Source organism: Xiphophorus maculatus, chromosome 5 (assembly GCF_002775205.1).
Source record: "Xiphophorus maculatus strain JP 163 A chromosome 5, X_maculatus-5.0-male, whole genome shotgun sequence".
Lineage (NCBI taxonomy): Eukaryota > Metazoa > Chordata > Actinopteri > Cyprinodontiformes > Poeciliidae > Xiphophorus > Xiphophorus maculatus.
The window spans coordinates 28,274,004-28,286,981 of NC_036447.1; the positions used below are offsets into that span (position 1 = coordinate 28,274,004).

A 12,978-nucleotide genomic window follows, 5' to 3' on the forward strand; every position below is an offset into this window, starting at 1 on the left:
AATATTCCCCATGTTTTCACTCTTTTTAGCATGAATCTTACAATTACGATAACAATTGTGCTTTTATTTTGAAGTAAAACGCTCTACCGGAAATGCATGTTTTCAGACTTTCGGCTGTTTCCCTTGCAGCTCTGCGTTCGACGTCACTGCCTTACAGAACAAACTAATCGAGCTCAGAATGATTATTTAATGTTTGAAAAAACAGCGGCAATTTTTGAGTTTTCATGGAATGCAGGAAGAAGTCTCTATTTACGTTGCGATAATAAAATTTGGAACGTATTTGCATCAAATGACCGATATGGCTACAAGAAAACTAGCAAAGTAAGTGAATTAACTCATTAGCCCCCCCAAAGCTAACACAATTTGACAAAGAAACGTCACCGCATAGTTCCAATATTCAGGTTTCCTACTTTTAAGGGCATTAAAGATTAATATTATTTCTCAAAAAAGTGCACTGTTCATTTTATGGTATGTTTCCAATTGGGCTTTTGTTATTGTTGACAGAATCAGCATTGTAATTGCTCAGCGTGACACGAGGGTATAATTTTGTCTGTTTTATTCAAGGACAAATGGAACGGACAATGATTTCTGTTCATAAAACACAGAAATCATTCTTTTTTATTTCCAAAAGTGTAAGGTTAGAAATTAGAGTTCAATTAAATTAAGTACAGAGCACGCCAGAAACCTCAGCGAGAGCTGAATTTAAAGGCATACGAAGTGTAATACTGCCATGTTATCAATACAACGTGAATGAAGACACGTATGACTGAAGATACCACAATAGAAACTGTGTGTGTGTGGTCTTGTTTTCAGCGGATTCGATTTTGAATTGGTATGATCAATTATTATTAAGCAAATTTTCATCTAAATGTATTTATTCAACCAGTATTTTACCAGGAAGTCCCTTAAAATAAATTCTGTTTTTTGAGGCCAAAAAGCACACAAGGTTCAGATAATTAAAAAAACAATATAAAATTCACTAAAGTACAAAGTAAATTTATACGTGCAAGAATAGAAGTTAAGAGTAGGACTTCATAAATGAATTTTAAAATAAATGCGTGATATTGTAGTTCTAATTTCCGTTGGGTATACCATGGATATCTAATCAGTTGTGAGCTTTTTGTTTTGTTGTTTTAATTTAGTATTTTACATCATCTTTCTTTTTCACATACGTTTTTGTAACCTACGTCTTGTTCTTACATTTTCTGTTTTGGCTTTAAAAAAATGTTAGGAATCACATCGAATAATTGTGTGTATGGATTTTTTATTTTTATTTTTTGAATAAACCTGCCTCGTGATACTTCACTGTACACAAATCTCTGTTAAATTTCTGTAGTTACTTTTTATTTTTATTAATTCTTTTTTCCTGCAAAAGGAGATTGGGATTACTGAGGCAGCGAAGTCAGTCCGCCTCTGGTTTGAAGAAACCAGTGAAATCAAGTGAGTATTATTTTAAACTTCATTTGCCCAGACTGTAGACAAGCAAGCATATTTTCTTGACTGTTTTTATGTATTTATTTTATATGAATGCTCGTTTCTTCCAGATCAGATATTTTCATACTTGATTGTGATCGACTTTGAGTCTACTTGTTGGAGAGAGAAAAATAACTACGGTCAGGAAATCAGTAAGTATTGGTTGCATTTTTATCAATTTGATTTGATACAATTTGATTTCCTCTGCGTTTGCTTGTGTGGACTTGAGTCCATCTCCTTTTCTCCTCCCTGCAGTTGAATTCCCTGCTGTCCTACTGGACACATCCTCAGGGGAGGTCGAGTCTGAGTTTCATACGTACGTTCAACCTCAGGAGCATCCTGTTCTCTCCGAGTTCTGCACTGAGCTTACTGGAATCACACAGGTAGTGACGCCGGACGCTTTTACATACAGAAACATCCTCGCACACACGCCTGACTGCTTGATTTTCGCTCGCTAAATAGGTGCAAGTAGAAGCCGGTGTTCCCCTTCAGATTTGCCTCTCTCGGTTCAACCGCTGGGTGCAGAACCTGCGGCTGGAGAAGGGAGTGATGTTTCCCAACAAGCAGCAGGCGTGTTCTGCCTCCGACGAGTCCCAGAAACTCTGCACTTTCCTCACCTGGTCAGGTAAGAGTCGGTTCGTCACGGCACCTGGGCCGGCTGGGACCATCTGAAATAATATGGAATTTGATTTGAGGTTTTTCTTTCTATTTTTAATTCTTGTTTGCAAGAATGGAAAAAGTGTTGTAAAGGAAATTAGAAATAGTTTGGAAAAATGTTTTAGTTCAAAACTTTGTCTTTTACCCAGTTGTCTAAAGTTCTGCCCTTATTTTTGTATTTCCTTCTCTGTTCTGTTTTTTAATTGTAAAAAATCTTGACAAAAAAGTGTGTTTTCTGTTTCTATGCATTATTTCTCTCCTTTTCTAACATGTTATTTTCTCTTCAAATTCATCTCCTTCTTCCCATTTAGTTTTATCCTTCTTATTTTCTTCATTGTCTCCAACCTAGCTTCTGTTTTTTTATTTATATATATATATGCATCATACACATTAGAGATAAGTATGACATTTAATCAAAAATATTTCTCTTACATATGGAAAAGGAAATATGGGGGGAAATGTATTTCCACACTTCATTTTCTATCCCTAAAAATATCATCCACCTATACTTTAGTGGACCCCTAGGGGGCTCCACTTACACCTTTACATCAGAATGTGATTTAAAAAAATGTTTTTTGGCACTTGCTTCTTCTCTGCTGGAGTTTAGTAATAGAGGGTTGTTATTATTGGTGTGTTATGGTTACATAAACTCTGGCTACCCTAAAAGAAGTTAATCAACAAAAATGAAATGCGTAAATGAAAATAAATACAAAATAAAATGTATAGAAAATATCAAGCACTCAACTTTCCTGGTAAAAAAGGCATCATCACATTAAAAATACTGCTGCGACTGTTTTGCATAAAGCTTTACATAAAAGGAGGAAATTTCACAACATATTTATTCCCAAGATAGTTTGTAAATGCCAGCTTTTGCAGCTCTTATGAAAATCACAAAACCAAACAGTGAAATGTAACGTGCCTTTTAAAACCACTATATTTATGATTAAACTGTTAGCAATTGCATTTTTGTGTTTTGAAAATGTCTCCGATCTTTCATAAAGCTAAAAGCATTTAAAGTGGAATCATCTGTGTTGTGTTTTCAGACTGGGATCTTGGCGTTTGTTTGCAGTATGAGTGCAAACGCAAACAGCTTCATAAACCAGATGTTCTCAGCAGCTGGATAGACCTGAGAAGCACATACAGGGTAACCATCAGCTCATCCATTCCCAAACGTCCCCACTGTTTGGGGATGTTTTCTTATAATATTCCGGTTAATGCGGCAGATATGAAGTGTATTATATTAACTTGAACTATGTGGTAAAACATTATTATTTTATTAGAGATGCACCGATCCGATGTTAATCTCTGTTTCTGTCCTGATATTGAAAGAAAATTCTGGATCAGGGATCAGTGACGGTGTGCCTGATCCATCAGGACAGATCTATTCAATCTAATTCTATGCTTTGTGCTCTGAGCAACATCATGTTTTATTGTTTATTTTACATTAGATTGAAAACTCCAAATTTCACTTTCTGAGTCATTTAGAAGGAAGGTTTGTTGCAGTTTAATCAACCTATTGTTTTTGTCAGTTTCCTTATTATTTATTTTACGATGGCTGTTAAAATCCCAACAGTGACTGAACAAATTAAAGTTATTTTTGACCAAACTTGTGAAACTATTGGTGTATTTAAGTGAAATACTGGTGCAGGGTTATCAAATAAATTTGTAATTCAGTACATTTATGGTTGTGTTTGGAGGAAAAAAAAATGTTTCAAGTCAGTTCAGCCCTGTTTGTCTGTATTGGGTTGGAATCGGCCAAAGATAAATTTCAGATATCTGTATCAGTATTGGAAGTGGAAAGTGGATCACTGCATTCCTATTTTTTATGCATTATAACAGAATAGATGAATTTGAACCTTATCTATTTATGTCACTGCTCTTCACTTCTTTCTTCATCTCCAGCTCTTCTACAGCCGGAAACCCAAAGGCCTGAACGGAGCACTTCAAGATTTGGGGATACAGTTTTCTGGGAGAGAACATTCTGGTACCAAAAGTGACATTTCTTTAGTTCAGCCTTTTCAAACTTTTGCGTCCTTTTGACATTCTTTTCGTGTCTCTTTGCATTTCAGGGTTAGATGATGCTCGAAATACAGCTCGTCTGGCCGTCAGAATGATGAGAGACGGATGTGTGCTGAAGACCACCCGGAGCCTGGAGAGGGTGAGTGGGCCCCCAACGACGTCCTGAAAGAACCCAGGCTCCTCAGATTCCTTAGCATTTAGGCTTTTCTATGTGGAAAATATTGAAATCTTGTGATCTCATGTTTTTAATTTGAAATAATCAATAAACTGACTTCAGAAAATGATGAAGAATAATCTTCCTCTTTCTAAAGTTATGTGCTTGAAAACAGAAAGAAAACACTGGGAGATAATAACAGTACAGTGTGTTTAAAAGCTTTATTTTGAAAAACATCTGTGAGCATCAACATTCAAATTTGTCACAGAACAAAATATGTAATGACCACAGCTCTGCATCACCTGTTCATCCCACACCTGGCCACGCACCTGAGTGTTTCTTGGCTCCGCCCTCTTAGATGGAAGTTTGGTTGTTTTTTTTGGGGTTTTTTTCCAAAAACTGTCTACAAACGGGTTATTCTTTCTCAGGGGGTTTTGTTACACTTTAAAGTACACACACCAACTGTTTCCTGATGAGATCATTTCTAAAGACAGTTAGGCCAGGACATTCTTGTGAAAAAGATTTAAAATTTAAATATTTCTATCTTTGGGATAATAAATTGGTTGCAGTGGATGTTTTTCGGGGGTATCGGAGTAAACTTACCGTTATAAAACGCACAACATCTTTCCTCATTACTCATAATTCTCCACAACTAGGCCTGTCACAATAACAAATCTTTCTGGACGATAAATTGTCCCACAAGTTATTGCGGTAAATGATGAGCTTGTTGGTTTGAGACTATTTTCAAATGATATGTTGACGGCATAATAATGCAAGTTTGCCCGCTCAAAAACCAATAAACGTTCATTTTGTAGAGAACACAGGGCACCTGAGTTGGAATATGTTTGAAATATCCCAAATAAAACCACAACCAAAGTAATAAATAAAACAGAAATAAAAAAATATACAACCCAAACCATAAATACAATGGATTATAACATTTCTGTAAACAAAATTACTCAAAAAATATTAATCATGAGAATTTTAATTATTGACTTCATTTTATTGTATCTTTTGATTAATTGCTTATTGCGACAGGCTTAGCCACAACTGTGTGTTGGTCTGTCATCAATCACATCAAGTCCCAATAACATACTTTAAAGTTTGAGGTTAAATGTGACAACTTGCACCATTATAAGTGTTGAGCTGAAATTTTAAGAGAATATTTTGAATTTCTTTTTTAACTAACCGATTATCTGGTTTATTTTCCCACAGACTCCATCGATGGTCAAATCCCTTTTCAATAAAAACGTCCCTCCTTCAGGAAGAATGCAAGAAAAACAGAATGACGCCAGGAAAAAGGCAGATTTCCTCAACAGCAGCAGGAGCTCATCATCGTCCAATATTTCACTGAAAGCTCGTCAAAAATGGCCTCCTCATGGGGAGCCTCCGAGTTCAAGCTCGGGTCAAACGTGTCACAGCCTAATATCACCAAAAACCCTGTTGAACGCAACAACAGCACCTCTAAAGGGACAAACCGACAAATCAGTGACAGCACATGTTGCTCCTTGTCTTTTTTTGTCCACAGTTCCGTCAAACTGCAGCTCGCCACGCCGTAACAGAAGCAGCAGCCATGTTCTGTTCTCCACCACTGTTGACTCCATTTCCTCTCTACCTCACGTCGTCAAAACATTTCCTGTGGACGAAGAGGAGCGAGACCTTCAGGTGGAAACGAATGAGCGGTGCGGTTCTTACGATGACGTGGTGTTGGTATCCGATCAGACTGAAACGGATACAATCTCAGGTGGAGAGGTTGGCTACTTTTCAGATGACGACGGCAGATGTCAGGAGTGGGACGGAATGGATCATTCACCCGAAGCACCCCTCGCTTCACAACGCGAGAGAACAGAAAACCCAAACGTACCGAATAATACTCGAGATTCATCGATGGCATGGAAATCTGTCAATTCAAATGTTGAAGTCTTTCATCATTCAAGTGAAGAACCGCACAAATCGACAAGCAGACAGTCAGAGAAATGTTTTGCTGTGCCGAAAGTTGTTAATTGGAGCAAACTGAATGGACATTCAAGGTTAGATACATGTCGTAAAAATAATCAAAACCACGAGGTCTCTCCAGTTCTAACCAACCCCTTTCTGCCTGAAAACACTTCCACTCCAAATCCATCCACCACGAGACCCAAACCAACCACTGCGAAACACAGAAAACCTCTGAAATCCTCATTTACTATTTATACTGATCCACAAACTCCTCGTCCTGCTACGTCTAGCTCTTTGCATCCACCCAGAAGCATCCTGTCCTCTTTGCCAACAAACATACCCTTCTCCTGTGCCAAACGGCTCAGTGGGGCTCTCACAGCAAAGGGTTCAAAGGTCACCTCCCCTTTGTGCGCCTGTGGTCGCCGTGCGAGGCGGCAGGTTGTGTCAAACGGCGGTCCGAATCACGGGCGGGGGTTCTACTGCTGTCCGGTTCGCCGCTCGGGGGGCAAAGAGAGAGGCTGCGGGTTCTTTAAATGGGAGTCTGCGTTCACGAAGAGCAGCTCAGTGGCTCCCCCTGCTGCTGGGTCTTCACTCTGTCAGGTCAACTCTGCACTTCCATACAGGCGGCCGCAGAGAAAAAGTTGCTGAACGGGCGGAGGAGCAGCTGCGCATGCTCTTTGTAGCTCCTCAGTCACTGTGCCACTAGTATTTACCAGCCAAAAGATGAGGACTTCTGAGTTACAAAAGAAAAAAAAACAACCTTGCAGACAGAAGCAATAGGGCTGCACAATATTAGAGAAACATGCAACTAATAATTTTGGTTAAAAATGTTATTTTGTAGCCATTTTTCACTTTGGTCTTTTTTTTTTTTGATGACCAAAGTGAGTTGTAGCAGTTCTGTAGTGAACATTCGCAGTGCTTTGTCATAAGTGTCTTAGATCACTAAACACATTTCAATAACAGATAAACATAACTTGAACCCAGAAAAAAAATTAAGTAATATTTTAATAAAGGCAAATATAAAAACCAGGTTGGTTTGAAGCACATATTTGTGCTTGTGAGGCCGAATGTGAAAAAGTATTAGTCCTCTTGCGGTCATTTCTTTAGAGCTCGACGCTTAGGAAGAGCACAGCAGATATCACAGTTGGACAGTGGGGAAGCGGGTGGGTTGTCCTGTCAGTTCCCAAAAACACACACACACACAAAAACCCTAGTAAAAGCGCATACAGACTGCATGCAGGGTCAAAACCTTGAGCAGTCCAGCTGGACCCCGTCTTTTAAGACCAGGATTGAGTTATGAAAGAGCTATGATTTATTCCTTTTTTTTTTTTTTAAAAAGTAAAAAGATCTGAAAAAGTAAATCTGGAAAAACACCTAAGAAAGTCATTGACGTCTCTGTCTGGAAATGGTTGGGTTATGAAGCTGTATTATCCTTCCAAAAATGGCTTTTGTGATTGTAATATTGCCCAAGTTGAAAGTTTAATGATTGTTATTCCATATATTGTCCAGTTCTAAGAAAGGAGTGTAGATTATATGCAACCATGAACATTTTTATACCACAAGAAATATCCAAAATGGCCAAAGACAAAAAGTATGTTGCTTTGTAAATCTTATGCTAACACAGAATACTTTTTTTTTGAAGTCATGTATTTTAAAACACAAGTAGCACATGTTGATGATTTTTAATACAAGATATATGAAAATAAAATTACCAAAACAAAAAAAAAAGTACTAAAAAGCAGTTTTGTCTGTTTCAGTCACTAATATTTGTCTTTAACACAAATAACAGTTTTATCTCCTGTGGTTAATTATTGGAGGATATAAAATCTCTTCCACTTGGTTTTCCAGTTAGATTAAATAAAATGTCCACCATCTTGTATGAAAACAAAGACCAGGTTGTCATAGTTGGTCCATAAAATACAACAAAATTTCCACTCAACTTCATATTTTAGTCCATCTGATTATGTAATTTTTACATATTAATTGATATTTTGATCAGTTACTCAGTACTTGAGTAGACTTTACCAAATACTTTTTTTACTTGAGTATTTCTTGGATGGCTATATAAAAAATATTTTGGGGTACTCTACCCAGCTCTACGGAGCCCCTAAGGGGACATGGAGAGAAAAAAAAAGGAAAGAAATCCCGACTTATTATCTCGAGATCCCGACTTATTATCTCGAGATCCCGACTTATTATCTCGAGATCCCGACTTATTATCTCGAGATCCCGACATCAGTACATAACGACCTAATCACAGTCGTTATGTAGATCTGTGGGGGTAGATATATAGATTTTTATTTCGAGCTTGGGCTTGAGTATAAACACATTAAATCAGTGCTTGACAGCAGACATGGATTTAGTATTAGTGAGAGACATCTGAAGAGAGTTTTCAGAGCGCGGGGACTCATTCGGCGCAAGTCCTTTTCCGACTTGGCAGTTTTGGTAGAATTCATTAATAACCAGCTACAGTCCTCTGGACAGCTTCACGGTTACCGATGGATGTACGCTAAATTGCATGTGCATGATATCCTCCTCTGGGACATCTCTGGACCGCAGAAAATGATATAAGTCGTCCTCCATAATCAATGTAGACACACTCCCCCACGTTTACCGCATAAAAACATGCCTTTCCCCCCAAAAAAAGTAACTCGCGATTTTTCAGAAATGTCGGGATCTCGAGATAATAAGTCGGGATCTCGAGATAATAAGTCGGGATTTCTTTCCTTTTTTTTTTCTCTCCATGTCCCCTTAGGGGCTCCGTACAGCTCTGACTCATACTAACTTTAATTTAAGTTTTTTCACTTTCCCCCCAGCTTACTCGGTGTCCCGTTTCCTGTTCGCCTTTTTTTTTTTTGCTTCGGTCGATGAGTCTTTTCGTCCTTCCTGACACGCCGTAGAGGACAAACCAACAAACGTGCAATGTTGTGACTCGATCCAGCTAGTTGACGGTTTTAACCTGAACACGTGCGAGAACGGAAACCCGCTCGTGTTTGATCCATTTTTCTCACCGAACCCTAAAGATCCGGTGGGAAGCTGCGGTCCGGTTAGCCTGCGGAGCTTCAAAACCCGGAGGAGAAGAAGAACCGGAACCTTGACGGTAGCCTTGTCGGTGGAGAGCCTAGCGGAGGTTAAAAATATTTCCACCTCGCGTCTGTTGGGGGGGTTGGGAGGGGGCAGCCCGTCGATAACATGTCAGCCGCGCAGAACGAGTCGAGAAAGCGGAGCAAGAAGCGCTATGTGTCCGGTCAGCAGGGCAAGCGGTGGAAGGGCTCCCGGGAGCTGGAGGTGGGAATGCAGGGGATCCTCATCACCTGCAACATGAACGAGAGAAAGTGCACCGCGGAGGCCTTCAACCTGCTCAACGAGTACGCGGACAAGCTCTACGGACCAGAGAAGGTCAGACTGGCTGTGGTGAATCGTTTTAATTCCGTTGGCTACTAAAGAAAGCGAAACTGCACGTTCAAATGCTCGGTCCCTGTTGCGTGCTCTCCCTCTGCTGGTGAGCTAACCTCACGGCTGGCTGTTTATTCTCTCCCCCGGCTGAACCAGATCAGACTTGATTAGAAAATCCTTTAAACGGGGATCCAGTTCAGTCCCCTTTTCTATTCCCTGATGCTGCTATCGTTTCTTTTGAGGTTTTTCTACATCCTGCATGAACAAATTATAAGGTCAAATGAAATGTAATTTTACTAAATTGGTACGAAATGAATCTCAATATATATTATAAGTGTTTTTCTGTCGATTTTGATGATTATGGTTCCATTAAAAAAAATGACTGGAAAGTTGAGTGGAAGGAAAAAGTGTTCACTCTTGAAGAGTGATTTCATTTTCCAGCAGGGCTGTTCCCCTACGCCAACTGCCCAATGCGTCAAAAGCTGGTTCAGTGACCATGGTATCTGTAGCTGTGTTTACAAATGTGCACAAATCTTTGTCAATACTTTGCCAATGTTGAAAGAAAAAAAAAACATAATTTTGCTATTGCGGCGTTAACATTAAATTAGAAATGAAATTAAAATCACATACAAGCTTGTTCATGCGCTAAGTCGCTATAAATCATGGCAGCGATGGATGTAAACAGTTACATAAGATATATTCATAATTTAAGGCAGGGGTGTCGAACTCCAGTCCTCAAGGGCCGGTGTCCTGCAACTTTTAGATGTGCCTCTGCTGCACCACACCTGAATAGAATAATTAGGTCATTAAGGCTCTGGAGAACTGATCTACACAAGGAGGAGGTCATTAAGCCGTTTCATTCCAGTGTTTTGTACCTGTGGCACATCTAAAAACTGCAGGACAGCGGCCCTCGAGGACTGGAGTTTGACACCTGTGATTTAAGGAGATGTCGGTGTCTTATTCAGGCGTTGGAGCGACAAACTCCTTGTACTTGGGAGTGGCTGCATATGCAGCTTTTTGGGGAAATTGTAGTTAGTAATTTTACAGAAGATTTATGGCTTCAACACGTTGGAATGAGAGAGTTTTCATGAACTGTGCGATGCAGTGGTGGAGTCAGATGCACATTGTCTGAAAAACAAAAAAAAAATCAACTACTTCCTGTCTTCTTTGTGGTTTCTGCCAGTAGTGACATCCGGCTTGTTGATCACGTGACACCTGTGAGCAACACTTTGCGAAAAAAGTGTTTCCATTTCAGTGAAGGATATTTTGCCAAAGTTTGAAAGGCCGTTTTTGTGTTTCACACAGATAAAGTAATGAATAAGACAGATTATTTCAGCCTGAACAAAGTTTCACTCTTAACTTGCAGCTTCAGAACAACAAAGGAAGCAGCAGCAGTGAGGAAGAAGAAGCCGAAGAAGAAGATGTAGACGTGGCGTTGAAGAAGGAAGTCGCACAGCTTCAGTCGTCTGCAGGCAAACGGGAGAGGCGCTTCCAGGCCCTGGAGAGCGGCGCTAACAATGTCATCTTCATCAGAACTCACAGTCTGGGTATGCTTTCTATTAACGGTGAACGTTTGTTTTATTTTAGATTTCATTAGGGTTTTTAATTAACGTTTTATTTTCCTTTTACAGAACCTGACAAATTGGTTCATCACATTCTGTCTGACCTCCACTCCACCAAGAAAAAGAAATCACGAGTGATCCTCCGGATGCTCCCAGTGAGAAGACGCCGTATAATCTGAATATATTGATTGTGGTAGAAGTTATATGAAAGATGAAGAACAATTTCTGCACAGTTTTATGTTGGATATAAAGTCTGCCGTCGTTTGTTCTTTTCGTCATTTGATTTGTTGTGTCTGATCTTTCGTTTTGTCTGCTGCAGGTAACTGGAACGTGCAAGGCGTTCCAGGAAGACATGCTGAAATACCTGACTGTCTTCTTAGAGCCCTGGTTCAAAACGCCACACAGTGCAACCTACCAGATTGCCTTCAAGGCCCGAAACAGCAGCCATAACAAGAGAGAGGAAATCATCAAATCCATCGCAGGTGCGTTCAGATCCGCCGCGGCATCTTGGAATCGGCAGTTTTCCGATTTTTAAAAACGAAAATTCTCTTTGGGTCTTTCCACCACCGCCGCCGCAGGCCTCGTTGGGAAGCTGAACCCGAAAAACAAGGTGGACCTGACGAACCCCGAACTGACGATAATCGTGGAGGTCATCAAGGCCGTGTGCTGCGTCAGCGTGGCCAGAGACTATACGCTGTACAGGAAGTACAATGTTCAGGAAGTGGTAAAAGAGGACGCGGCCAAGACGAAAACCGACGCGAACGCGGCCGAACAGAGAGACGAGCACAACGGAGGGGAGGCGGAGAAGGACAAGGAGGAGGAAGCTGCAGAAGATGAGGAGAAAACTGGAGCACAGAACGAAGAGCAGGAGGTTCATAAGGACGAAGGTGGCGGAGAATAAGAGCTCAGACTCAAAGAAATCAGCCAGTTTCTTTATGTTTAAGTGTGATTTTTTTTTTTTTTTAACTGTTAACAGTTGTGTAATACGACGGAGTATTAGGGCCATTCTAAAAAATATAAATAAATTATTGTAGTATTATGAGAATATAGTCATAGTATTACAACTTATGACTTCAATCTTGCAACATTTCAACTTTATTATCATAGGATTTTATTCTCACAATACTACGACTTAATTCTCGTATGATTTTATTCTCATGATGTCTTTATTCTCTTAAATTTGTTTTAAATTGTCTTAGCATGGCCCAAATATTCCGTCGTAATCAAAACGCCCTGGTTGTTAATAGTCTGAAAGATAATAATGTAACTTAATGTTTTGGGACATTTTTTTTTAGTTAATATATGAAGACAAATCACAGACTTGTAAGCAACTTCACTGATGAGGGCAAGTGTCCAGTTTCTTGCAATGAAATGTTGCACCTTTGACCCTTTTATATCTTGAATTTCAGTTTCTAATTTAGATCTTTTTACTCAAATAATTGCAAGTTGGGCCACATGACACGTAAACAGGAGGATTACATAATGGTACCTTTACAAATGTAGATTACAAGAATTACCCGTCTACCCTTTGTAGTTCTTTCTTAATTCTCAAATTAAAGTTCTGTGTTTGACTGGCTTCTTTAATGTTTTTCTTATTTTAAACTCAAAAGAAGACAAAGACAAACGCCCAGGCTTAAGTGAGATAAGAACGTATATGGAGAAAATTAGTAGCCTTTCTTGCTAACAAGCCTAAGGTGATATTGGCATGAATGTAATCATTTAGCTGACATTGTCTGAATTCGACAGCATTACAATTTACTTGGTTTGTCAGGGGGGGAC

At 39.5% G+C, this 12,978-nt stretch overlaps 2 protein-coding genes across 2 annotated transcripts; both read left to right on the plus strand.

The window, feature by feature from the left end:
* Nucleotides 1–213: 213 nt before the first annotated feature.
* Nucleotides 214–8,358, plus strand: eri2 (ERI1 exoribonuclease family member 2). Its single transcript, XM_014474220.2, has 9 exons — nt 214–321; nt 1,376–1,440; nt 1,545–1,625; nt 1,729–1,856; nt 1,936–2,098; nt 3,174–3,274; nt 4,033–4,114; nt 4,200–4,288; nt 5,519–8,358. Exons 1-9 carry the CDS (start codon nt 230–232, stop codon nt 6,887–6,889), a joined length of 2,172 nt encoding a protein of 723 aa, XP_014329706.2. The 5' UTR covers nt 214–229; the 3' UTR covers nt 6,890–8,358.
* Nucleotides 8,359–8,999: 641 nt separating this feature from the next.
* Nucleotides 9,000–12,775, plus strand: thumpd1 (THUMP domain containing 1). Its single transcript, XM_005813327.3, has 5 exons — nt 9,000–9,640; nt 11,004–11,184; nt 11,269–11,354; nt 11,519–11,681; nt 11,778–12,775. Exons 1-5 carry the CDS (start codon nt 9,434–9,436, stop codon nt 12,098–12,100), a joined length of 960 nt encoding a protein of 319 aa, XP_005813384.1. The 5' UTR covers nt 9,000–9,433; the 3' UTR covers nt 12,101–12,775.
* The last annotated feature ends 203 nt before the right edge of the window (nt 12,776–12,978 follow it).